The sequence below is a fragment of the Gouania willdenowi genome, chromosome 19 (assembly GCF_900634775.1).
Source record: "Gouania willdenowi chromosome 19, fGouWil2.1, whole genome shotgun sequence".
Lineage (NCBI taxonomy): Eukaryota > Metazoa > Chordata > Actinopteri > Blenniiformes > Gobiesocidae > Gouania > Gouania willdenowi.
In genome coordinates, this window is record NC_041062.1 from 17847082 (window position 1) to 17874125 (window position 27044).

Genomic DNA, 27044 nt, shown 5'->3' on the forward strand with positions numbered 1-27044 from the left:
ACCCGGGGAGAACATGCAAACTCCTCATAGAAAGATCCCTGCCTAGCAATCAAAACCAGACCTTTTTGTTGTGAGGCTGAAGCATTAAATAATTTGGACCCATCAACTACAATTGTATCTAAACCCCCTTTTGGACTTTAAATTTAATTAATTTATTTTCTGTACCTGCTCATTTGTGTTGGGTCTGTTAGTGTTTATCTTTACCTCACATTAGACATTCAACCGCACACTCCTTATTGGAACTGCACAAACATTTTTAGGTCAATTACATACTTTTGTGAACAATGGTATAAAAGGGATTAAAACAAATGCATAAGAAAAAAGAAAATGAAATAAAAAATGTAATTAGAATTATATATAAATATATAAAATTTTAATTTAATTACATTTTAATTTAATATTTTTTTTCAATAATTTACAAAAGCTGGTCTTTAATATAAATTAGACATTATACATTTTTATATATATATCATTTCAATTAAATGTTTTATTTTGCAATGAATAAAGGATTAAATAAAACAAACCTGTAAAATGATGATTTTATGGGTTCTAAAAGTATCTTGAAACAAACACTTTGGCAATCAATCAGTATTGGAAATTACACTCAGACACACACACACACACACACACACACACACACACACACACACACACACACACACACACATATATATATATATATATATATATATATATATATATATATATATATATATTTAGGATGTTCTTTGAAAAAAAAAATAAACTGATTTAGGGAAAGTGAATGACTAGCTATTGTCAATTATTGCAAAAATTATAAAAATTAAAAATGTAACTAAATTAAAATCATATATATAATTTGTTTTTTTATTTTTTTTGCAATAGCTGGTCATTAACTTCCACTAAATCACAGTTTATTTGCCTAAGGAGGCGCATGTGACGTCACTGGGAAACACAGCCGGGGGAACGAATTGTACTAAACCACTTTCTTCCTCGGTGTGTTTAGACTGCTGCACGCGGTAAAACATTTTAAACTTGTTCAATGAGAACACACTAGAAGTGTAGTAGCGCGTAATATTAGCGTAATAAACGCAGTTTGGGACCCAGGAGCCAGTTTATTAGCCCCCCACCACAGTCTGAAGAAGACGGGCCGTGTTGACTGTGTTCAGGAAGCCATGCAAGGATAAACAGTGTGGACACAACCAAGGAATTTAGTGTTTCTAAGCATAGAAAAGATGAATTATAAACTTCTATTTTCACACCGGAAACTCTGGACTTTAGGGAGAAGAAGAAGCACGAGTCGACTTCACGAAGGTGAGCAACACAAACCACAAGAAGCTGAGCAAACCCCTGTTTAGAAAATGAAGATTTAGGAATATATTGCCCTTTTTTGTAATAAAAATGCAATCCTGCTTTTAGATACTGTGTAGCATCGTTAAAATAATAACCTTTAATAATTCGGCTTCTCCAAATACAGAAATTCTGGCACTTTATTCACAAATGTGACGTGAGGCGTTACCTGTGGGCATGACGTAGCATATTTTACGAGCTGTTTAATCCACAGTGAATATCTATCACACGATTATTTGTTTTGAACATTAATACTGGGAGGAACAATGGCTTGTGTCTGTTTTTTTTTTTTTTTTTTTTTTTTTAATTCATTTTGTGTATTTTTGTTGTAATTTTCTATTTATTGTTTTTTTCTCTCCCTTTGTGCATTTTTCTCTCAATATTTGTGTTTTTGTTGTTTTCTGTTGTGTGTATTTTTTGTTATTTAATTTATTTTTCTGTTAAATTAATTTTCTTTTCTTTTTTCTTTTTTTTAAAAAAATATCTTTGTATATTTTTCAGTTGTGTTTAAAGAGTAATTTTGAACTCTATTGTAATTTTGTGTATTTTTGTTTCCCTTTTGTGTATTTCTGTTTCTGTCTTATGTGCATATTCTTCTGTAGTTTTTGGCAGCCATTTTGTGTATTTTTGCTGTTTATTTATATTGTGTGTATTTTTCTAAAATTTCATGTGTTTTCAGAGTTATTTTGGGCATTTACTTTGGGGACCGCACAAAATTAGATCGAGGGCCGTATGTGGGCCCCGGGCCCCCAGTTGCCCATGGCTGGTGTACAGTTTGTTTTCCTGATCCTTGTGTGTGACATGCAGAAAAAGCCACTTTTGCTTGTATTAAAAGTGAATACTCAGTCATATACTGAATAATATAAAATAAATTACATTATTACCACACTGACCATATATATACATTTACAGTAGCTAATATTTTGATTCATATGCTACATTTGTGAATTTATTTTGAAAATTTCCCTTTACACAGACATAAACTTTGTAATATCTATCAATGTAAATCTATTTGTAGATCCATCCACTCCACTGTACATCTAACCACTGGTTGGCTATAACCTCTGCAGGTATTAGAGTGTCTGGACAAGCTTTGTTCTCGTCATGCAGCCCAAAGGTGTGTGTGGTTGGAAGTGGGCCTGGAGGATTCTACACAGCGCAGCATCTTATAAAGGTATGTGTCATTTACAGACTTCCATCACTGCATGTGTAACTTTAGGACTGGCTTTGGTTTGGCAGTGTGAGTGTGTATCTGTGTTGTGTTGATGTGGGATTGTTGCATGAACGCTGCTCTCGCAACGGATTTCAAAAGCAGGCAAACAGTTTGTATTTGCTTTGTATTGCAGAAAACAACAGTGTAACTACAGAATTAGTTAGTTCAAGTACTAGGGGTGTTGGAAAAAAATTGATTTGGCGATATATCGCGATATTACGATTCTCGGATCGATTCAAAATGCATCCATATCGATTATTTTTATTTTTATTTTTTTTTTTTTTAACTTTTATTTAACCAGGATTTTTTTTTCCACTACAGGATAAATTGTAACCGCACAAAGAAGTGTGCTGAAACCTGGGCATGTTAACCAGCTTGTGTTTTTTCAATGAAATCTAAAAAGAAAGTACTAACTTTCTGCATTTATTTATTGTTCTAGGCATATACATATATACATATATAGTTAAGATGCACTAAAGTCAAAGTTGGTTTAAAAGCCACAGGCAGATTGTATGTTGTTTTTTTATCTTAAGTTGTTGGCACATGGCACCAATGTTTGAGTGTAAAATATGCCAATAAAATATATTTCATACATAATGTTCTCATGTAGGTGTACAAAATTACAAATTAGTTGTTTCTTAAGTCAAAACGCAATAATCGCCTTATACTTTAAAGGGGACATGTCATGCTAAATCCACTTTTTTAGCCCTTTAAATGCATTTTGTTGTATATTTAGAGTGCTTAGAAGTACAGAAAAAATCAAATTAGTCTCTTCAGGTGCTCCGTAGATATCTTTATATTCTGTTTTGCTCATATTTTTCAATCTGTTTCGATTTTTCTATTCTCTATTACGTTTTTTGAACTATTACATCACAGTATGTGCAGCGGAACTGCCAAATTAGTACATCAACTCCAGGTCCAACACTTCGAGCAATCCGCCATTTTTATTTCTCGCTTTTATTTTGTAGTCCAAGCTCAAGGATGCCGAAGTTACGAGAGGATAAGTCAAAATGTTCGGTTGTTGGATGTAGTAACCCACACGCTTCATTACACCGTCTCCCAGCATCAGAACCTTTTCAAAGTGCCTGGTTGAGTTTTATTTTTCACGGAAATGTACCCACATCTGTGGGTAAGGTCATTTTTGTGTGCGCGAAGCACTTCAAGGATGACTGCTTCTGCAACCTCCGCCAGTATAAAGAAGGATTTGCCGAAAGACTTTGTCTGATTGAGGGTTAAATTCCTTCTATCTTTGGAGACGACGAACAGAGCACTTCGGTAAGCTGTAAATAACGCTAAAAAAAGTGATGATAAGACGTCCCTGTCATTGTTTTGTTAGCATTAGCAGTTGCACCATCTTCATATGTTAGCGCTGTGTGCTCGTTTTAGATCCTTGATGATATGGCCTACGTGATTTAATTTAAGTCTAAAGTTTTCATTAGTCATTTCATTTTGCCGTTTTTGTCTTTGAAAAGACTGTATTAAAATGCATTTCGTGACGTTAGCTTGGCGCTAGCGTTAGCTCGGTGCTTGTGTTAGCTCACTTGTTAGGGTTCTTCAGGTTTATCATCTTCATTTTCATCTCGCTCCGCTGGGTCAGACTCTGGCTCGAACATGTAAGGCTGGATGGACAAGTCTTCCATTGTTGACATTTTGTAAATAACCTCTGAATAAAAAGTTTATGCGCCGCTACATAGCCGTATCTCTTCTATCAAACTACAAAAATGGCCGAGCAGGGTGGAGTTGAACCGAGTGTTACCTGAAGAGGGGGCGGGGTATGGAGTGTCTCATTTGCATTTAAAGAGACCGCATCAAAACGAGCTGCTCTCAGAAGCACATCAGAAAAGTGGTGGAAAAGGGGCCTGTGGAGCTATAATAATGAGGAATTCAGACCCAAGCAGTGCAGTTCCGCTTTATATAGACCACAACTGTATGATTTATATGTTAAAAGGAAGGATTTAAAACCATGATATGTCCCCTTTAATATCGGGATGTATTGTATCGTGACCTATTTATCAGGATTCGAATCGTATCGCCAGATGCCAGGCAATACACACTACTATAAAGTCCTGAAGAAGATAATATGTGGTTCACTGAATAAGACAAACTGACTGTTGTCCTCAAATTAACTTTTTTGGTTTGAAGTTTGAATGAATTTCAAGTCTCAGTTTTGTTTTGTTTTATGACAGAATGTTATAAAATCGTTGTCCAGATCCGATAATATTATCAGCATTAAAACGAGTATCAGATTATATCAGCCTGAAATCCCCAATATAATAAATATTGTTATTATTGGATTTATTGAGGTTATTTTTCAGGGTCTTCTAATTTATTATTATTATTATTATTATTATTATTATTATTATTATTATTATTATTATTATTATTATTATTATTATTATTGTTATTATTATTATTTTAGTCAATTGTAGAATACATTTATGTTTAATTTTATGTAACCCATTGGATAATAATAAATGACCATACTGTTGTTGACTATTACTCTGTTTGAATTACGTAAAATATTAATAAATAATATAAAAACTGTGTATTTTGGCAACGAAATGTAATTAAAGTATTGAAGATAATATTTAGATCACTGTATAAGAAAAAACTGACTTCCTGCTGTCATCAGATTCACTTTTTTTGTTTGCACTTGTACGTTTTAATCTTGTTTTGTGCAACAGAAAATCATAAGGGTTTCCCAATCTGGTATTGATATCAGATATCGGTTCGATATCAGCATTAAAATGAGTATCGGATTATATAGGCCTTCCATTATAATATTTATTTATAATATTTATACAAATTTATTTATTTTATTCTTTTGTAGAATAAATGTATGTTTAAGATTACATTTTATGTAACCAATTGGATAATATAATAATAAATGGTCATACTGTTTGAATACTGTTCCGAACATTTAATGCTAAAAAAGTATGTATGATTTGTGCTGGTATCGTATCGGTCAATACTCAAGGCTGCAATATTGGTATTGTATCAGAAGTGAAAGAGTTGCATTGGGACACCCATAGAAAGTTACTGTACATTAACCTTCCCTTTTTTTTTTTTTTTTTTTTTAATGCACACTAACCTTCCGATTTCAAAATAAAAGCCTGTGGAGGAAAATGGCATCAAGTGACCTGGTATCAAATGTCTGTCTCTTTAAAGACAAAATGTTTACCAGCTTTGGATGATTGCAAACAACTGTGTTTAATGTTTTTTTAACGTTTGTTGCACTCCTTTACATTTACATACACCTTGTGTACACAAACGGTCCATCTCATAAAAGTGCAATAAAAATGTACTCCATGAATTACATTTTTACTTCCACTGCATCAGATCTTCCATCCATAGATATAAAATGTATTATAATTTTCAAACCCTTTTTATGCTTGTCTGGACTTTTTATCACAAAAACCTCAAAATATGCAGTATTTCCAAAAATGACGGCCAAAGAGAAACATGTTTGATGGGAATATTACATCCTTGACGTGTCATCAATTGATAGCAGGATTAATTTAATGCATTATTATCATTTTTGGCACAAGGACAGTTTTAAAGCCAAAATGACACTTGTACATCTTGTATATTTTGAACGATAAGAAATCAAGGCCTTCACTAAAATTTCCCTCAAACTTGATGCAATGGTCTCTGGTTGGTAGGGGATCATTTTACACCTAAAACATATTTTACTTTATTTTGAAGGTAGAGGCTTTGATCTATTAGATATTAATTGAAAAAGCATTATATGTCATGATTACAGTATATTAAAGATATGTGGTTACAATGGGAGTCAATGGGGCAAGTTTGGTCATGAGGTTACTAAGTGTCAGTGTGATGTATATCTCCTTTTCTATACACTTTCAATACGTAGGACTTAGGAAAATAAAAACAGGCAAATAAAAATAAAACATTAGTAGCAAATGTTTATACAACTAGCCTTAAAAGCGACCGGAATATTGAGAGGCAAACAAATAAAAACACCCAAAATGTCACTCAGGGTCACAAAGATGGTCCGAGGGTTAAAACTTATTTTTGTTGTGTTGTTTATAGTTCAAAACACTGAGTAAGATTGCCTGATTTGACACTGTACGATTTTGCTTTCATTTGTGTTTCCAGTTGATGTTTAGACTCGAGGACAAGTTGGTTCAAGCACAACTATGTTATTTTTTTCATCTGTGTCACAAATAGTTTTCACAAAGAAACTTTCAAAAAGAAAAAAACGAATAAAGCTCAAATGAAGAAATAATCCTAACGGAAAAGCACAGAAGGTTTTTTGTTTTTTTGCTAACAGTAATTAACAAATATAATCAAATAGTCGTTTTTCAGCAATATGAAAATTAGTTGTTTCTTTCTGAAGTGTTTTCTGAAGCCATGAAAACAGTTTTCAAGTGAAACTAGATTTGGGTCGCTGTAAAATCACGCAGTTGGAGCCAGTTTGAATCAGGTTTGTCTCATGTTTTGACTACAGTCATGTATTTATTTACACCGTTTATTTAGTAATTATATAAATAACAAAAAAATATCTACTTGTAACTGAGTTTAAAATTTGCTTGTTTGAACTACGACGTCTTAACCATCATCTTTAGAAGATTGGTGTTTTTAATTCCAAATTTTACACATTTAGTTTAGTAAGCATTTGCTAATTGTTTTAAAAACAATTCTATCTGAATGTATTATACAGGGTCCCCAGGGTCATGAAATTCCTGGAAAAGTTATGGGATTTGAAAAACAGATTTTCCAGTCTAAAAAGTCATGGAACATTTTAACTGTTTTGGAAATATAACCAATTTATTTAAATGTTAAAAATTCAACATTACTATGGGACGTTAAAGCTGATATCTGGAGTTTCTGAGAAATCTATGTTTATGTATGGTTTTTTTTTAAAAAAAAAAACCTAACTAGTGTTTTACTGTGGTCTACTTCCGGTGGTCTTTCATATACATTAATGTATATAAGTCCCTCCTTCGTCCTATAGACCCCTATACAAATGGAAACAATCGCCAAGTGCACCCAGCCAATAGGTTTCGACTTCCTGTTTTTGAGACTGTCAATCAAAGTGAAACTGTGCACGGAAACAAAGCCGCGCGTCACAACAGCAAACAGGTAAATATAATTATGGCTCTTACCTGACCCATAGACCTATATCAATGCGACCTTGTTATTTTCCACGCAGAAAAGTAGAGGCGTGGCTTCTGGTAGATTGGCAGAGGCAGTGGGAGGAAGTGGAGCTGTTTAGGGCGGGACATCGAGATGTTTCTCAGAAACTCCAGAGATCAGCTTTAAGCAAGTCCCTTAACCCTAGGCTAACACATTGTGTAGTACATTGCTTTTAATAAATGTGTCTGCAAATGGAGATTGTAATCTTATAATTAAACATGGTGCCACTTAGTTGTTTTTAATGTTACATTCAATAGCTGATGCATCTGTTACACTAGTACACTGGAAAGGTCCGCTCATTTTTGCACTCTAATGGTCTTGAATACATCTTAGCGACAGGGCTGGCTTTGGGTCATTCGGTGCCCTAAAACGTGGACTTCCTTTCAATTGAGAGAAAACATGTACAGTGATGATTGTAAAGGGTGTGTTTCACGTTTATTATACCTTTTTAGACTATTATACACAAATTAAAATTAAAATAAAAAATTGGCGCCCTAGTCAGCCGCCTGTGTTGCCTGTCGGGAAGGCCGGCCCTGCTGAGCGGTTCAGAACTAAGTCATGGAAATTTGGTAAAATATTTTGTAAAAGTTTTGAAAAATTGTTGTGGAAAAAAGTGTGGAAACCCTGACTATAAGTATTTGCTTTCACATGTATGTTATCCTCCAAAAAATGTTTGTATTTCTTGTTTTTTAATCCAAATATTTTCCCCATGCTGTGTTTTCCCCCACAGGCTCGTCCTGATGTGGAGTTGGACATTTATGAACGCTTGCCTGTCCCATTTGGTCTTGTCAGATTTGGAGTTGCCCCAGATCATCCTGAAGTCAAGGTGAGTCTTCTCCATAATAACCCACAATAGTAACAGAAATCATGGACCTCCTTGCTGTGGTTACATCATAACCCTGGAGGGTACAGGCCTCCACCCAAAGGGGTCTGGAGGCTGCCCTCAATGAGGGGGACATCTGGGGCTCTGGGTTAGCCTCCTCCTGCCATGTCTGGAGACAGCCCAGAGCTGAGAGGGATACCTGGACAGGGGGGGCAGAGAAAAATAAAACTTAAGAGAAAAAAGAAAAAGGATAAGGAGGTATAGAGGAGGCCTGTTGGTCAGCCCCCCACCCCCCACCCCCCAGTGTTTGCTGGGTTCTGGCCTGGCCTCTTTATTTTTTATTTTATTATTATTTTTATTATTTATTTATTTATTGTTATGTAATTGTCTTTTTTTCTTTCTTGTTTTCCCTCTTTATTATATCTATTTTGTATATATATATATATATATATATATATATATATATATATATATATACATACAGTATATCTTTCTTTTCCCACACATATTTTTCCAGTATTAAATTCTTGTTGTCTCCTCCCATCACCCTCTAATAGCACAATACCATTATTATAATATCCCACACACACGCCCACACTTACTGCACTGTATTATAATGTATTGGATATGTAAAAACTGTCTATGATCTATTACATTTTTTCTGTAAGTCTCTGTCTTTGTGGCAAAAAAAAGAAAGAAAAGGATTTTAGTCAACATCACACATTCAAAAGGTTTGGACGTTAGTTTTTCTTCACATCCCCAGTTTCCTTATTAATATTTTAATAGTAGTAGTACACTAAAATTTTAAGGCTGTGCCAAAAACACTTTATTAACTTTGTGTATTTATCTATTCGTCAGACAAGAAGTTTTACTACTGATCAGGAAATCATGGCCTCATAAATAAGACAAAAACACAAAGCATTTTCTGCTTGAGACACACCTATTTTCTAGAAAACTGTGTGCTAATCGTTAGACATGTTGAAAGTCAGACTGAAAGTGAAACTAAGAATGGAAAGTGTACAAACTGGAATACAGTCAGGAGCATTACACTATCAGAAGTGATGCAACTAGTAGTGAGTGTAGCCGTTGGCACACCATGTAATTATCAAAATAATAATAATGTGCCTCAGGCTTGGAAAGTTAAGACTAGGGAAAGTACAACATGTTTATTGCGAAAGACTTAACCATGGGATTGTTTCTGATTGAGCGTTTTTCCAACCTGTGCACCATGGGAAACATTTTTTAAAAAACTAATGAAACACAGCCATAAAAAATAAAATAGTGAAAAAGAAGCTAGATTTGGTTTATTCTTAAACAACATATGCCTCAATAACAGCCTTTGGATCAAATCTGACTCTCTTAAAGCTGATATCCGGAGTTTCTGAGAAATCTATGTTTATGTATGATTCTTTTGAAATACGAAAAAATACCTAACTAGTCTTTTACTATGGTCTGCCGGTGGTCATTCATATACATTAATGTATATAAGTCCCGTCTTCATTCTATTGACCAGCGATTCTCAACTGGTGGGTCGGGACCCAAAAGTGAGTCGCGGACTTGTACTGGGTGGGTCGTGGACAGCAGGTCAAAAAAAAAAAAAAAAAACTCAATATCTCTCGTGTTGGACTATGTCTTTTATTTTGAAAGAAACTTTTCTTTTAACAGGCATGCTGTGAAATGCATGTTGCACAGGAAAATGTATAGATTTATGTATCAAAAACTATTATATGTGCGTGTTTTCAACAGCTATTTTTGAAAAACTCAATTTGGTTGGTTGAATTCTAAAAAAAATTGGGTCGCGATTTCATGACCATGGCAAAATGTGGGTCCCAGGGTGAGACCAGTTGAGAACCCCTGCTATAGACCCCTATACAAATGGAAACAAGCGCCGTGATCGCCTAGCCAATAGGCTTCAACTTCCTGTTTCTGAGATTGTCAATCATAGTGAATGCGGAACTGTGTACGGAAAGAAGGTCGCGCGTCACAACAGCAAACAGGTAAATATGATTTTGGCTCTTACCTGACCCATAGACCTATATCACTGCAACCTGATGCAACCTTGTTATGTTCCGCGATGCATGTGCAGAAAAGTAGAAGCGTGGCTTCTGGTAGATTGGTGAGGCAGGGGGAGGAAGTGAGGTTGTTTAGGGCGGGACATGGAGACGTTTCTCAGAAACTCCGAATATCAGATTTAACATTTAACAATACAGAACAAAATTGTATTATGAAAACATATTATATATTTATTATTATTATTATTATTATTATTATTATTATTATTATTATTATACGATGCACGACACTCAATCTAGCAGAGACTCGCACGATCCCAAAAAATAGTCTGACGAGTCGAAAATTGGCTCAAAATGGGCCAAAAATCGCACAGTGTATGCCTGCCTTAACTCTGTGAGGTGGTCATGTACATCTTCAACCTGAGCCTCTGTCTGGAGAAGGTCCCCGTCCTGTTGAAGACCTCCTGTGTGGTTCCGGTTCCAAAGACTGATCACGCCAAGGAGCCCAACCACTACAGGCCTGTTGCCCTGACCTCCCACCAGAAGAAGTCCATGGAGAGGATCATCCTCAGGCACCTTTGCACTGTGGTGGGCACTGCTATAGACCCCCTACAGCGCTTTCAAAACCATTCGTCCAGTGCTGCTGCGAGGGAAGCTGGAGGATGCGGGAGTGGAAGAACATCTGGCTGCATGGACCATGGATTACCTCACAGACAGACCGCAGTACGTGAGGCTTCGCAACTGCACGTCTGATGTGGTAGTCTGCAGCACGGGGGCTCCACAGGGAAGGGTCCTTTCACCGTTCCTCTTCACCCTGTGCAAGGTGGACTTCTTCTACAGCTCCAGCACCTGTCACCTCCAGAAGTTCTCAGATGACTCAGCCATCTGAGAACGGTAGCGAGCAGGATTACTTTTGCAACAACACATCATCAGTAGGGTAAAACTAACCTGTCTCACGACGGTCTGTGTGTCTGAGGGAGACGAGCTGCAGTACAAGTTGGTCATGGACTTTGTCAGCTGGTGTGAACACAATCATCTGAGTCTTAACACCAGTAAGACAGTTCAGTTCAGTTCAGTTCAGTTTGTTTGCCATTTGCAGTATGAAAACCACAATGGAAAAAAAATTTGCTCGGAGCTCAAAGTGCAGTTAACATTTAAAAAGACATTTCACAATAAAAAACAAACAACCAACAATCAATCAATTAATGCCACTAAAAATACTATATTGTAAAATACTGTAGAAAAAAGAGTAACAAAAAAACCACATAAAAATACTATTGGGTCGATTCTGTACAATAAAAAGTCTACACAAAATAAAGTGCCTTGTTTAGAGTCATCACAGCTTGTGGGAAGAAACTGTTCAAAAGGCGTCATTCATTTTTTGTAAAGCTCGATTTAAGAGTCTGGCTTTATAGGTGACCTTCAGGTCAGGATCGGCAAAGTACAGCCAATGGTCCTGCTGGCGGAGCAAACCACTTTGTTTAAAGGGGACATATCATGGTTTTAAATCCTTCCTTTTTACATATAAATCATACAGTTGTGGTCTATATAAAGCGGAACTGCAATGCTTGGGTCTGAATTCCTCATTATTATAGCTCCACAGGTCCCTTTTCTACCCCTTTTCTGATGTGCTTCTGAGAGCAACTCGTTTTGGTGCGGTCTCTTTAAATGCAAATGAGACACTTCATACCCCGCCCCCTCTCGGTTCAACTCCACCCTGCTCGGCCATTTTTTTTTTTTTTTTTTTTTTTTTTTTTTTTTTTTTTTTTTTTTTAAAGATTTTTTTGGCTCTAGTGGCCTTTATATGACAGTTGCTTGACAGGAAAGGGATCAGAGAGAGCAGGGAATGACATGCAGCAAAGGGTCCCAGGCCGGGAATCGAACCTGGACCGGCTGCAGGTGAGGAACTACAGCCTCCGTTCGTGGGGCGGGCGCTCAACCCACTGAGCTAAACACCACCCTGCTCGGCCATTTTTGAAGTTTGATAGAAGAGATACGGCTATGTAGCGGCGCATAAACTTTTTATTCACACGTTATTTACAAAATGTCAACAACAGAAGCCAGAGTCAGACCCGGCGGAGCGAGATGAAAATGAAGATGATGAACCTGCAGAACCCTAACAAGTGAGCTAACACAAGCACTGAGCTAACGCTAGCGCCAAGCTAACGCCACGAAATGCATTTTAATACAGTCTTTTTGGAGACAAAAACGGCAAAATGAAATGACTAATGAAAACTTTAGACTTAAATTAAATCACGTAGGCCATATCATCAAGGATCTAAAATGAGAACACAGCGCAAACATATGAAGTCTGAAGACGGTGCAAAGGCTAAGCAACTGCTAATGCTAACAAAACAATGACAGGGACGTCTTATCATCACACTTTTTTGCATTATTTACAGCTTACCAAAGTGCTCTGTTCGTTGTCTCCAAAGATAGAAGGATTGAACCCTCAATCAAAGTCTTTCGGCAAATCCTTCTTTATACTGGCGGAGGTTGCTGAAGCTGTCATCCTTGAAGTGCTTCGCGCACACAAAAATTACCTTACCCACAGATGTGGGTACATTTCCGTGAAAAGTAAAACTCAACCAGGCACTTCGAAAAGGTTCTGATGCTGGGAAACGGTGTAATGAAGCGTGTGGGTTACTACATCCAACAACCGAACATTTTGACTTGTCCTCTCGTAACTTCGGCATCCTTGAGCGTGGACTACAAATTCACAGCGAGAAATAAAAATGGCGGATTGCTCGAAGTGTTGGGCCTGGAGTCGATGTCTTAATTTGGCAGTTCCGCTGCAAATACTGTGACGTAATAGTTCAAAAAACGTAATAGAGAATAGAAAAATCAAAACAGATTGAAAAATATGAGCAAAACAGAATATAAAGATATCTACGGAGCACCTGAAGAGACTAATTTGATTTTTTCTGTACTTCTAAACACTCTAAATATACAACAAAATGCATTTAAGGGCTAAAAAACTGGATTTAGCATGATATGTCCCCTTTAAAGTATTTTTTTCTTTTAGAGTGAGATTATGAAACTTCACAGTAATACAATTGGTTAAGACACTCTCAATTACGCAATAGTAGAAGTTGAAAAGAATCTTAGCATTTTGAGTGAAGTCATTAAGCTTGCTTAAAAAGAAGAGGCTCTGTCTTGCTTTCTTAGCAATATTACTGGTATTAGAGCTCCAGTTCAAGTCATGAGAAAGAGTCACACCCAAGAATTTACATTCCTCAACAATCTGCTCATCATGTCATTGATAATAATAATAGGCAACTGATTTCTATTTTGACAAAAGTCAGAACAAGTTCACCAGTTTTTGATGTGTTAAAAAACAAGTTGTTTTCCTTACTCCATTGAACTACTTTTTCTACCTCCTCACGATAATATGATTAATCTTTTGAGCTGATAAGCCCAATGATGGCTGTATCATTTGCATATTTAATTATCACATGGCTTTCATGAGATGATACAAGGTTTTGAGTATACACGGTGAGCAACAGAGGATTTAAAATACATCCCTGCGGGGAACCAGTGCTAGTATACAGCTCATCAGAATTACAACCATTGATGGTCCTTTGTGGTCGGCAAGTTAAAAAATTAAAAATCAATTTACAAATGGCATCGTCTAGTCCAGGGTATTTGAGTTCATGAATAAGCTTTGTTGGGACCATTGAGTTAAAAGCTGAACTGTAGTCTAGCGTATGATTTCTTATTATCAAGATGCTATGGACAGAGTTCAAAGCAAAGGAAATGGCGTCCTCAATGCTTCTGTTTTTTCTGTATGCAAATAGGAGCGGGTCCACAGACACAGGGATTTGTTCTCTCATAATCCAGCACCAATCGCTCAAAGGTTTTCATCAAGACAGATGTGAGGGCCACTGGTCGATAGTCACTGAGACAAGTCACAGGTGTCTTCTTGGGCACTGGAATTATAGTTGATCTTTTGAAGCTTCGTCTTTTGTAAAAGACAGGAGATTATGATTGACTTCCGGAAAAAGAGAAGGTCTCCACTACACACACCGGTGAACATCCAGGGCTTGGACATCGAGCAGGTGGACAGCTTTAAGTTCCTCGGTGTTCACCTCAACAATTAACTGGACTGGTCTCACCACACCGACCTGTCGCCATGTACAGGAACAGCCAGAGTCGCCTCCACCTCCTGAGGAGACTGAGGTCGTTTGGGGTCACCAGACCCCTCCTTTGGACTTCCTATGACTCTGTGGCAGCCTCTACTATGAACAAGCTGGTCAGGAGGGCCAGTTATGTCCTGGGCTGCTCCCTGGACCCACTGGTGGAGGTGGGTGAGAGGAGGATGGTAGCAAAGCTGACATCCATCATGGACGACACCTCTCACCCACTGCATCAGACTATGGAGGGTCTGAGCAGCTCCTTCAGAGGCAGACTGAAACACCCACAGTGTAGCACTGAGCGCTACCACAGATCATTCATTCCCTCCACTGTACGATTGTACAATAAAACAGTCTGAGTCATTGTACTGTCTGTAAATATGTATACTGTATATCTGTATCCTTTATTCTTTTTAGAATTTTTTTCTATTTCTGTTTCTATTTACGTATAGCTTCTAGCTTCATTTTATCTTTATTATTTATCTAAATTTCCCCCACTGCAGGATGAATAAATAATCTCTACTCTATGTACGATGTATATAAAACAAAACAATATTTAACAGAATAAAGTTCAATTGTAGTTCTAATCACATTTAATGTTTTTAAACGTACTTTTTTCCCTCCCACGACGTGTGTATGCGAAATATGAAAGATTATAACATGTTTTTTTAAGTTTTATCTTTTAAGCATTTTGGGTTGGTGGTGTGTGTCATAGGATTTTTTCAATGAAAACATGTATTTTGGCTCAAAAAAGGCTGAATGTGATACTTGAAGCATATCGCACCGTGGTTTAATTCCAACCAAATAATTGTAGTTTTGTTTTTACGTTTTCTTTAGAACGTCATAAACACATTTACGCAGACAGCCAAGCATTCGCGCTGCAATTTCTACGGAAACGTGAACGTAGGGCGGGACGTGACAATCAATGAGCTTAAAGAAGCCTACCATGCTGTTGTGCTGGTGAGAACACGGAAACACATCAGTATTCAACGTCTCACACTCTTAACATGCACGTGCAAACTTTTGTTAACCATGCTTTGTGTGTGTATGTGTGTCAGAGTTATGGAGCTGAAGGAAACAGGACTATGGGCGTACCAGGGGAGGACCTGGCAGGCGTGTACGCGGCCAAGGACTTTGTGGGCTGGTATAACGGACTGCCCAACTGTCGAGAGGTGCACTAAACTGTATTTTCCAGGAACTAGGCCTGATAATACTGTTAGATTTATGTTGTTTATTTTGATCTCTTGTCAAGCCACTTTATCTTGGATTTTGTTCTCCTTCTTTTACAGCTAAATCCTGACCTGAGTTGTGAAACCGCAGTCATTCTAGGTCAAGGCAATGTGGCCTTAGACGTGGCAAGAATCCTATTAGCGCCCATTAGCATGTTGAAGGTAGGAAAGCCAGTCTCACTTCTAATACCATTATAGTTTATTCCTTTAAAGCTGTCTGGTTTTTCTAGCAGGAATAATAATAATGCATATATCCTCTGGCCTTTTATGGCAGATCTGTAGTCTAATGAAGGTGTTCTCAATCTTGGGGTCAGGACCCCATTTGGGGTCGCGAGACTCGGAGAGGGGGTTGCCAGATGCCTTCAAGAAACTCAGAACATTTTGAGCCCATTTTTGCATATTTTTACTCTTTTTCTGCAACTACAACAAATTTGCCATATTTTAATCTATTTTCATCACTTTTTCTTGCCATATTTTTGCTCCTTTTAATGTATTTTTGCTACATTACTCCCATTTCTGCCACTTTTCTGCACATTATCAAAATAATAATAATCAATCAATCAATCTTTTATTTGTATCGCGCCAAATCATAACCAATGGTATCTCAAGACACTTTACAGTAGAGCAGTCTTAAGGACGGACTCTTCATTTTATGGATACACACATATGCATATATACGTATATACACATACATATGTATCCCACACCCAACATGAATTCATCATGGCGGCAAGGAAAACCTTCTGTTAAGCAGCAGGAACCTTGTGTGGATCCCATTCCTATGATGAACAGCCATCCATGTGATGCTGCCACGTTAATAATGTGCCTCAGGCTTGGAAAGTGAAGAATAGGAAAATTACAACATGTTTATTGCGAAAGACTTATTCATGGGATTGTCTTAAGATATTTTTGGCACTTATTAACCCTTTCCACCACTTTTCCCACCTAATGTCACATATATTTACCAATTTTTGTCACTTTGAACCTCTTTTCACCATTGCTCATGCTTATTTTTCCCAATTTAACCACATCCATGATTTGTCATGCTTATTATTTGCCAGTTTAAACTAATTGTTCCAACTTTTAAAAATTACTTTGCCCCCCATTTCCCCATTTCTGCCACTTTTAAGCCAATATTGATATTTTGAACTTTTTTACCACTTTTTTTTGTGTGCGCTCAAATTTTCCACCTTTTCCATCATTTCTGGTCACATTTAACCCATTTTATTTTTGATTAAAACAATGATTTACATCTTTAAGATGACTATATACTATTTCTGCAGAGTACTGACATCACTCAGCCGGCCTTGGAGGCCCTGGCACAAAGCCAGGTTCGCAGGGTGCTGATTGTGGGACGCAGAGGACCCCTGCAGATCGCCTGCACCATCAAGGTGTGTGACGACCAGAATCCTTTATTCAGTCAATTGTGAACACACACGGATACACTGGGTTAGTGGGTTAATGTGTGAATACATGGCTGCAGAGGATATGTTGACAATTCAATTCAAATCAATACAACTTTATTTGTCCGGAAGGCAATTCAGTTTGACAGCAAAATCGAGCTCATGCAGCATTCAACCCACAACACTCAACAATGCCTCCCAAGGATGCACAAATACAACTGTCCCACTTAGATAAAAGGGACACTAGTTTAACAGTTAAGATAAACTTATATATAAAATCAGACATCATTGGTTAATTCCCACGGTGACTGATCTAAATGTACAAATCTAATGGCAAAGGGAACAAAAGATCTGGAATAACGGATTTGTTTTTCTAAATGGAGTTTAGGAACAAGCTGAAAGTTCACAGCTAGGACATGGTCATGGTGCTCTGAATAGATGGATGGTGGGTGGATACAGTCGTTCGGGCTGTTTGTAGATGGATGGATGAATGGATAGATTCTCATAACAAGCAGCAACCCAATGAAAAACGAATCAATTATTGCCCTCTAGTGATAGAAGTGTGATAGTAACCTTCAAAATAAAAGCACTGTAAATACCCTTGTTTTTACATTGGTAAACGTACATGACCCTCTTAATATATGCCCTCGGCTCATGAGTTAGATGGATCGATAAAGTGTATGGATGAATCATGTTGGTGTAAAGCAGAGGTGGGCAACTTCCACACAGTTTAATCGAGCATTCATATCAGCATTTAGAATAATGCCGACTCTGAGCATAAACAGGAAAGAAGAAAGAGTTTTTTATTGTAAATTTGTGTGTTTTTTGTGCATTTCTGTTGTCTTTTAATGTATTCTTTTGTTGTTTTTAATGTTTTTTTGGAATCATAATTCTTTTTTGTTATTACTGTGGGTTTGCAGGGTAATTTTTTGTGTTTTTCTTGTATTTTTGTGTACTTTTGTTTTCATTTTCTGTCATTTAGTATATATTTTTAAATCATTTTGTGTATTTTTGTTGTTTTGTGTAATTTGGCATATCTTTGTGTATTAATGTTGTCATTTTGTTCATTTTTGTAGTAGTTTTGTGTGTTTTTGCTGTATTTTCATTGCTTTTCTTGTCTTTTACTGTGTTTTCCTACAATGTTGTATTGCTTTGAAATTTTTTCATGTATTTTTACTTTTGTTTTGTGTATTTTTCTGTCATTTTGTACATTTACTTTGGGGGCTGCATAAAATTAGAACAAGGGCCGTATGTGGCCGCCTGTTGCCTGGTGTAAAGCCTTATGATATGGTGGTCTTAAACTGAATAGTGTATATATATAGTGAGCTAATTCTATGATTATTTAACTGTGGTTACAGGAGATAAGAGAGATGGTCAACCTTCCTGGGACGAAACCTGAAATGCTCCCAGCCGACTTCGAAGGCATCAGCGAGGTTCTTAAAGGTAAGACAGGAAGAGATAGTTTATACCAGTGTTTCTCAAATGGGAGTATGTGATGGTACTACTTGAGAAAGAGAGAGAGAGGAAAATTAACAAATAAAAGCAAAATATGGGGTCTTATGATGTTCATCTTTCGTTAAAAATGATAATCATACTAAATAATACCAGCAACTCACAAAACGACAGCACACAAAATGAGAGAAAAATATACTGAATGATAAAAAGAACAGACAAATACACAAAATGACACCAAAAACACACACACTGAGAGAGAAAAATACTTACTGTAACACACAAAACGACAACAAAGACACTAAATGAGAGAACAATACACAAGAACAGTACAAAACACACTAAAATAACAGAGAAACATACAAAACAACACCAAAAACACACACACACTGAGAGAGAATAATTTAAATTGATTGGAAACTGAAAACACAAGGGTCAGTGTTGGTCCCATGTCAGACAGGAGATGATAAATAATAATAAAAACTATAGAAATAAATCTATTCACTAGACACTAAAAACTATTTCATTCCACTTCTGTGTTATCACTTATTCAATTATTGTATTTATTTATTTAACAGGGATAGTGTACATTAATATCCATATAGAAAATGTACCAGATTTAGCCAGAGGGCTATTTTTCATCTGTTGTCCCTGGACAGAATGTTCAAATGTCACCCTAAAAGAATACAAATTAAAGGAAATATACAGAGAAAAATGTGGCTACATACAAACATATCACACTGTCCATATTATTAAAAAAAAATTAGAAAGTATTTGATAAGAGACAATCATCAGATATTAAAAGACAAGTTCATCATGAATTCCATCATTATGAACTTGTCTTTTAATATCATTGTATTCTGAGCAAACTGTGGTAGTCCAACAAAGGGGGTACTTGGATTCAAAAGTAGAACAAAGGGGGTACTTAAGCCAAAAAAAGTTTGAGAGCCACTGGTTTATACTTTGCCTTTCCTCGGGTAAAGTTCAAAAATCTACTTTAAGTAAAGGTAAGTGAAGGTTTTTGTGACTCTGCTGTGTAGGCGCTTTCCTATGATTTTGGGAATTTGAAAGCAACAATATTTGTTGCTGTCTGATGCTTGAAATGGAAGTTAGCACTTTTTTTTTTTTACCACTCTGTCCTTCTTACCGAGCCTCGTCCTTGCCACTGCAACGGCACTGAAGTTGACTGATGTTTCCAACGCTGATAACCGCTGCCTTGACCCTGGTTCTGATTGGCTGAGGTGACCTTGGTAAATGTAGAAAGACGTCAGAAGCAGCTGCTTTGTCAACGGTGTTTAACTGCAGCAGATCAGTGCAGTTATTAAACGCACGGTGCTTCTTTTTTTCAGTCTTACTCAGGTCAGTCACATGTTTGGAAATGCTGCTGAAATTATTGATTGCCATCAAAGTGGTTGTAATGACTAAGTACAGATTGTTAGATTGTTGAATACTAATATATATCAGAATCAGAAGTACTTTATTTTTGTCCCAGGGGGAAATTATGTTCTTACAGTGGCTCGAGAATTTTACAAATAAAACAAAGTCTAAACAAAGTAAAAACTGTTATTTAAATAAGGAATAAAATACAAGTGCACACATTACAGTAGAAATAATAATAATAATACAAATGTACAAATGTTATATGCAGATATATGCAAGAATCAAAAAGCTGTCTGTTTAAAGTGAGGCCACAGGCAGGAATAATTGGTGATCAAACTTATATCAGAACACATGGTTAATCACTAGGGGTGAGTGTTGGCAAGGATGTTGCAACAATACGATACGATATTATCACGATATTCCACCCAGTTAATATCAAAGTTAAATATTGAGATGAAAAATCAAGTTGCTGTATATGTTCATCAGAAGATATTGATCATTCAGAGGACAAATTGAGTCAAAACTATTTGCTTCAAAACATCTTATTTATCATTATTATTATTATTATTATTATTATTATTATTATTATTATTATTATTATATCTACGGCGCCATCTACAGGAGTGGAGGTGCGGAAGTGGAAACATTTTCAAGGTTTTTATGTAGGAACAGGAGCTGGTCAACATGACCAGTAGTTAGGCTGCTAATGTCTCCAGCAGTAGAAAACACACGTCCACAAAAATGTGAAAAATACAATAAGAAAAATTTAGATTAAATATCATATATATATTAATATTTTTTTTAAATTGATAAAAAAAAAAATCAATTTAAGATCGGCACCCAAAAAATCCGCTATTAATCACTATATACATTTGTATGTATTTGACCCTAAGTTGCTGCGTGTGTTGTATTAGATGTGCCGAGGCCCAGGAAGCGTCTGACGGAGCTGATGCTGAAAACGGCTCTGGAAACACCAGGAGAGAAGGAGCTCGAGAGGCGGAAGAGTGCGTCCCGATCCTGGGGCTTTCGATTCTTCAGGAGTCCTGTGGAAGTCCTGGCAGAACCTCGGACAAATAAAACGTCCGCTATCCGCCTGGCGGTCAACAGGCTGGAGGTAGAAGGATTTACTCGTGTTTGTGTCACTGTGAGATGGTCAAACTGGCATCTTTGCTGTCGTGTTTAGGGTTCCGGCGCTGATGCTCAGGCGGTGCTCACAGGGGAGGTGGAGGATGTGACGTGTGGTTTGGTCATCAGCAGCATCGGCTACCGGAGCCTCCTCATTGATCCGGGTTTGCCGTTTGACTCCCGCAAAGCCATCATCCCAAACAGCATGGGCCGAATTCAGCACACACCAGGTCAGTGTCACCAGTTTAACTACGTATTAGATGTCCTTACTTCACCTCATCAACATCTTCCACACCCTTTGTCTGTATACAGGCGTGTACTGCAGTGGCTGGGTGAAAACAGGTCCCACAGGTGTGATTGCCACCACCATGAACAACAGCTTTGACACAGCTCGGTCGATGATGGAGGACATGGACTCAGGAGCTTTAGATGTTTCTGCTGTGAAGTCCGGCTCACAGAGCATCACAGCTCTGCTTAGAGGAAGAGGTACTTTATCCTCCTGTAGCTGCCTTTTACTTTTCATAGCAATCCTCAAGATTGGAACATTATAATACCTCGAGACATACATGAGTATTTTTCAACTTCGGGACCCGCACTTTCTCTCTCTCTTTTTTTGCTCAGGTACAGTATATGCGACCTACTAAAATAAAATGAGAGAACCTCTGATCTGGATCTGGGATTTAGACACAGGAGAGTCTGGTGACACAATTCAATTCAACTTTATTTGTATAGCGCAATTTACAACAAAGTCATCTCAATGCGCTTATCAAAATATCAAATTCATTATAAGAAAGAAAAAACCCAACAAGATCCACATGAACAAACATTTAGCCACAGTGGGGAGAAACAACTCCCTTTTAACAGGAAGAAATCTCCAACAGAACCAGGTTCAGAGGTGGCAGCCATCTGCGTCAGAGTGTCCCAGACTAGTTGAGCCGTGAACCACAGATCAGGAACTACCATCATCACCTGAAACAGAGCAGAGAGAGAAGAGGGAGGAGAAGGCACTGACTGCAGAAAAACATGATACATTATTATCAAGTCAGCCTGCCTTGGCCTTGGGCCTCACTCCCAGTGGCCGAGTCAGCACTTATTATAAAAGTGACCAATCTCTTCTAGTTTATTGGTAAGCTAACAGTCACTGCAAGGTCTGTAAATGCTACTGTTCACAGACGAGCCCAGCGGTTAGGTTATGTTAAACATAACAAAACTGTGTGGGTTTTGATATAATATCTAAAACTAAAGGTATTCTACATAGAACAAAAAGTATGTTAAATAGAGACTGTCTGAAGTTGCTTTATTCATCTCTTATAATGCCTTATCTGGCTTATTGCTCAGAAAGCTGGGGTAATACATGTAAAATATATGTAGATCCATTATTGAAATTATAAAAGAAAGCATTATGTATAATACATAAAGTGGAATTCTGGGCACCTATTAACGAACTGTTTAAAAAAAACTAGAACATTGAAACTTATGGATATAGTAAGGTTAAAAGTGTTAGAGATTTTATTCTGGAAGTAATTAAAGCCTTCCTTTGGGTATTATATACGTTTTTAAACTAAAAGAAACAAAAGATAATTTAAGAGGGGTTTATATTTTTATTGCTTCTCGAGTCAAATATTGTTGATTAATTACAGTCTAAGAACCACCACTAGCATACAACAGTAGGAAACTTTAAGCAGAAAGAAAGAAAAGTCATCCACACTAATGGCAAAACGCACTGAAACTTTAGCTTGGCTTCAATCGTTTCCCTCTCTGTGTCTGTAGGAGTGAAACCAGTGACGTTTGCTGACTGGGAAAAGATCGACAGCGTGGAGACGAAGAAGGGTGAAGCCGAGGGGAAACCCAGAGAGAAGCTTCTGTCTGTGGAGGAGATGCTGCAAGTAGCTCAGACATGAACACATTCTAAAGTTTCTGAATCAAGACTGAACTGTGTGTAATTCCTCTACAGAGGCTGAGTTAGGTACACTGATGAATCATGATTTTCATATATTCCTCATTATATTTATGCGCATTATTTTCTCAGAAATAAAATTATTTGTAGCCTTTGATGTTTTAGTGTCATTTAGTCTCTTGCTCATGTTTTTTTTTAGTTCTCAGGGCACAGGTTCAATACTTCCTGCAATGTTTAAAAAATGTATATCGAAGACTTTTTTTGCAGAATTTAAGCTTGATGAGTGTCAATATTTAGCACCATAATAGAGATTCTCTGCTCATCAGCGAATAACTAACTGTAGTGACATAGGTCTACGCAGAGATTGGACCATGCACAGGGACTGCCTACATTAAGGGCACTAAAATTGTCTGTGACTGCAAAAACATCATTAAAAAAAAACATTGACACCACCATGTTGGGCCTGAACAAGGATGGGTGGGAGGTAATGCATCTGGTAAAGTAGTGTGGTACACTCAACCAGGGGCCTCATTTATAAAATCTTAACTAAAAGTGAATGCTCGGGTCTAAGAGTGAGGTATCAGGAAAACCTGTCATTTATCAGACCAAACGAACTCACGACTCAGCAAAACCTCCAACAAATGAAAAGGCCTCGTTTGTCAAACCAAATGCAGTGAAATGACACAGGCTTCAAAATAAAAGTCCGACTCAATGGCCTCAAGTGGTAAAACACATTGTTTTATTTTGAAATAACTGAAAGTACACGACCAATTAAATTGAAAAGCCATTCTTTCCTTTTATATATCAACGTATTGTTTGGTTAATACATAGTCAAATGAATATGATATATCTTAACCTTTAAAATTAGATATAAAACAGCTTTCAACTTACTGTCATATTCGAAGCAGCAAATATTTATGACGTCGTGTATTTACGGTTTCTTCAAAATATGTCATGTCGTGTTTTATGGCCTGAAGCCATTGAGTCTGATGACTTATTTTGAAGCCTGAGGCTGTCGTTTGGTTCCGAGGATGTCCTAAAATGTACACTGTAGTGTGGTCTGTTACACACTGCTGTGTGGATCATGTGTTGCCAAGTTTGTCTGTGTTCACATTCATTTTCACCAAGTCTTAATTTAAACAAATACATAATCCAATGTCTTACTGTTCACATAACGGCAGGCTTGGATAGGATTATGTGGATGTATAACTGAGATGTTAGCACGTTAGCGCTCCATTGCACTGTTATTGTTAATGACAGTTAATTTGTCATTGCTTACAGATATTCACATTTAGTTCACCTCAAAATATTAGAGCAGTTTTAATTTACAGTTTTTTTGGATTGCTTAAGCATGATTTTCAAAACACTACAGATCCTTTGCATAATAAACACTTGTAAAAACCACACTTTACCATATGAAACACACGTTTCACATTACTGTACTCTGTTTGCATGAGTTACACTCTGCTGTGATAAATCTAAAACACTTTTAGCACTTCTACTTCCCTATGATTAGAGTAGGCTACTATCAGCAAAGTACAAATATAATTTAAATTCAAACACTACACAAGACCAATATTGCAGACTGAAGAAACTCAAAATGTTGACATGGAGATTCATAATACTGAAACAAAATGTGACAAAAAAAAAAAACTACACCGTCTCTTCTTCTAGCTGGATCTGGCCAGAGAATTTCATCAACATCGCAGGCAATGTCGTCATTAGCAAGACACCTTAGAAAGAAACGTCTTGAATGACGAATCCACCCTTGCATTGCTGCTACCTCCATCTGGTCACAGGCCTCCTCCATGGATTGGATGAGGGGTACCTCAGCCTGGAAATGGAGGTCATATACCTTCCACCGCCATGCCGAGAAAAACTCTTCTATAGGGTTGAAGAATGGAGAGTATGGTGGAAGATATAAGACGGTGAAATGTGGATGTTGCTGAAACCAGTTCTGAACCAGAGCGGTGGAAAGACACATTGTCCCAGACAATATATTGCATATGATCGATTTGATGCTGTTATAAAAAAATAAAAAGTATACATGTAATTTCACAGGAAAAGGTAACAGAAGTGCTGATAGTGCATAGATTACAGTACTATAAGCAGTTACTGAAACCGTGCAGATGTTGATATATTTTTACAATACCTATTTTCCAGTCGAAATGTTATCACACTTCCCACTGTATATCGGCTTAGATTTGGCTGTACTCGCAGTCCAGCCTCAGGCCATGGTTGACAACGTGGTCAACCAGTGTTACGTGGATCTTATTTGTCAGATTCGGTCTTCTTTGAGAACCTTCTTGTCTACCCCCTCGTCTTACTCTTTCCATTGTGCGTGAAGACTGATGAACTCACCTGCTGCTTTTTATAGAGCTTACACAGCTGATTGGTGTGTCTACAATTAGGCAAACAAGTGTTTGCACACTTGATGACTGTGTTGAACCGGTTGGATGGTGTGGTAATTTGACAGTGCTTTGGTATTGCAAGGAAGTGACTTCATGATAGATTTGTGTGTAATGTATGTTAAGTGTGCTGGAAATCACTGTGTGTAGAGTTTTGCAACAAGTGTGAGGTTGACAATGTGCAAATATGGGCTGATGTTTTACTAATAGTGTACTACTTTTAATTTTAGTGTGGAAGAAATATAAAAAAACTGTAAGACATTAATAATTTTATCATAATTAAGCAGACACATTTATAACCTCACTTTTTATTCAAAACTGAGGGATAAAAGGGACATGCAGACATAGCTCATCTCTTGCATGACTCCTTTACAGCTGACAAATTCATTATTTGAAGACTGATTTCCAGGTCAGCAATCAGGATTCTGGTCACTTAAAACTACTCTTTTCAGGGAAGTCGAATTGTTGCACTTCAACTGATCTTTTTGCTGGAACATTAACTGAGGAAAGAGAAAAATCCTAAAGTTTAGTCATCTGTGCCTTTGAGATTTTCATTAAAAAAAAAAAAAACGCCCACCGTCTCGTTGCTGTGGCCCGGGGCGTGTGTTACGTAGTGAGGGATGGATACATTAATCTTTTCAGTTTGAATCTTCTGTAGGGTTTGCTCTGGCCCTTTAACAATCTGAACTTGTCCAACTGAAGCCTTAACCTCCACTTCATTGGTTTCCATTTGAACTGAAAGAAAAGAAACAAGGTTACCATTTCATTAAACAGAATTTTGATATGTAATTTTAGCCTAATAACTGCAGTGCTTATTCTTATTCGTTTACCTTCTGTAGCATTCTGCTGCAACTCAGATTCCAATGACTGGAGAATCTTGATGGCGTTTGATATTGAATTATCATTTTCAGAAAGATCTAAATGGGAGAAATTGTCATTAGAACAAAAATCTCCACCCTAAACTCAAATCCAAGCCTACCTCTCTGGTTTCTTAGCAACCCTTCATCCAGTCTGGCATTTTCTCTACCATAAGGCAAACAATAGCCTGTTGAACAGAAAAAATTAGCCCAACACTGCAGTAGACTTGCATTTTAGTTCCTTTCCTGTTAGAATCTTTTTTTTTTCCAAATAAGAAAAACACAAATCCAATACTCTACCTTTGGAGAGCCAAACAGTCAGCACACAAAGAAGCAGGGTTCTAGCAGCTTCCATTGTTTCACTGATGATTGAAGGTGTGGCACACATGGGTCTTTATAGAGCTCACAGGCAGGTGACACAGCTGTGGTTCATTATCTAGATTAGGGTCCACTCAGAGGAGAAAAAGATGAAGAATATTCAGAGAACTGCCTGAACTTAGGAACATTTCATCACTGAGAGAAATACATTTTATTTAAGTTGTGATACTTTGAAATACTTGTATATTATATATGCTCTGTGTGTATATATCGTCACCTTTTAATATGTATATACAGTATATAAT

The 27044-nt window shown here is 37.1% G+C and overlaps 1 protein-coding gene across 1 annotated transcript; it reads left to right on the forward strand.

Annotated features, from left to right (window-relative positions):
- The first annotated feature begins 920 nt into the window (after positions 1-920).
- Positions 921-23311, forward strand: fdxr (ferredoxin reductase). The gene is made up of 12 exons (XM_028476158.1): positions 921-1293; positions 2400-2503; positions 8433-8528; positions 15508-15630; positions 15729-15842; positions 15960-16061; positions 17183-17290; positions 18661-18745; positions 21049-21248; positions 21318-21489; positions 21572-21745; positions 23030-23311. Exons 1-12 carry the CDS (start codon positions 1215-1217, stop codon positions 23158-23160), a joined length of 1488 nt encoding a protein of 495 aa, XP_028331959.1. The 5' UTR covers positions 921-1214; the 3' UTR covers positions 23161-23311.
- The last annotated feature ends 3733 nt before the right edge of the window (positions 23312-27044 follow it).

Bases quoted from the DNA above. Each gene is read 5' to 3' on its own strand.
- fdxr (XM_028476158.1), top strand. From the start codon at position 1,215: ATGAATTATAAACTTCTATTTTCACACCGGAAACTCTGGACTTTAGGG. The intron at 17,291-18,660 runs GTGTGTGACGAC...CTGTGGTTACAG, and splicing joins AGATCGCCTGCACCATCAAG to GAGATAAGAGAGATGGTCAA. The intron at 21,490-21,571 runs GTCAGTGTCACC...GTCTGTATACAG, and splicing joins CCGAATTCAGCACACACCAG to GCGTGTACTGCAGTGGCTGG.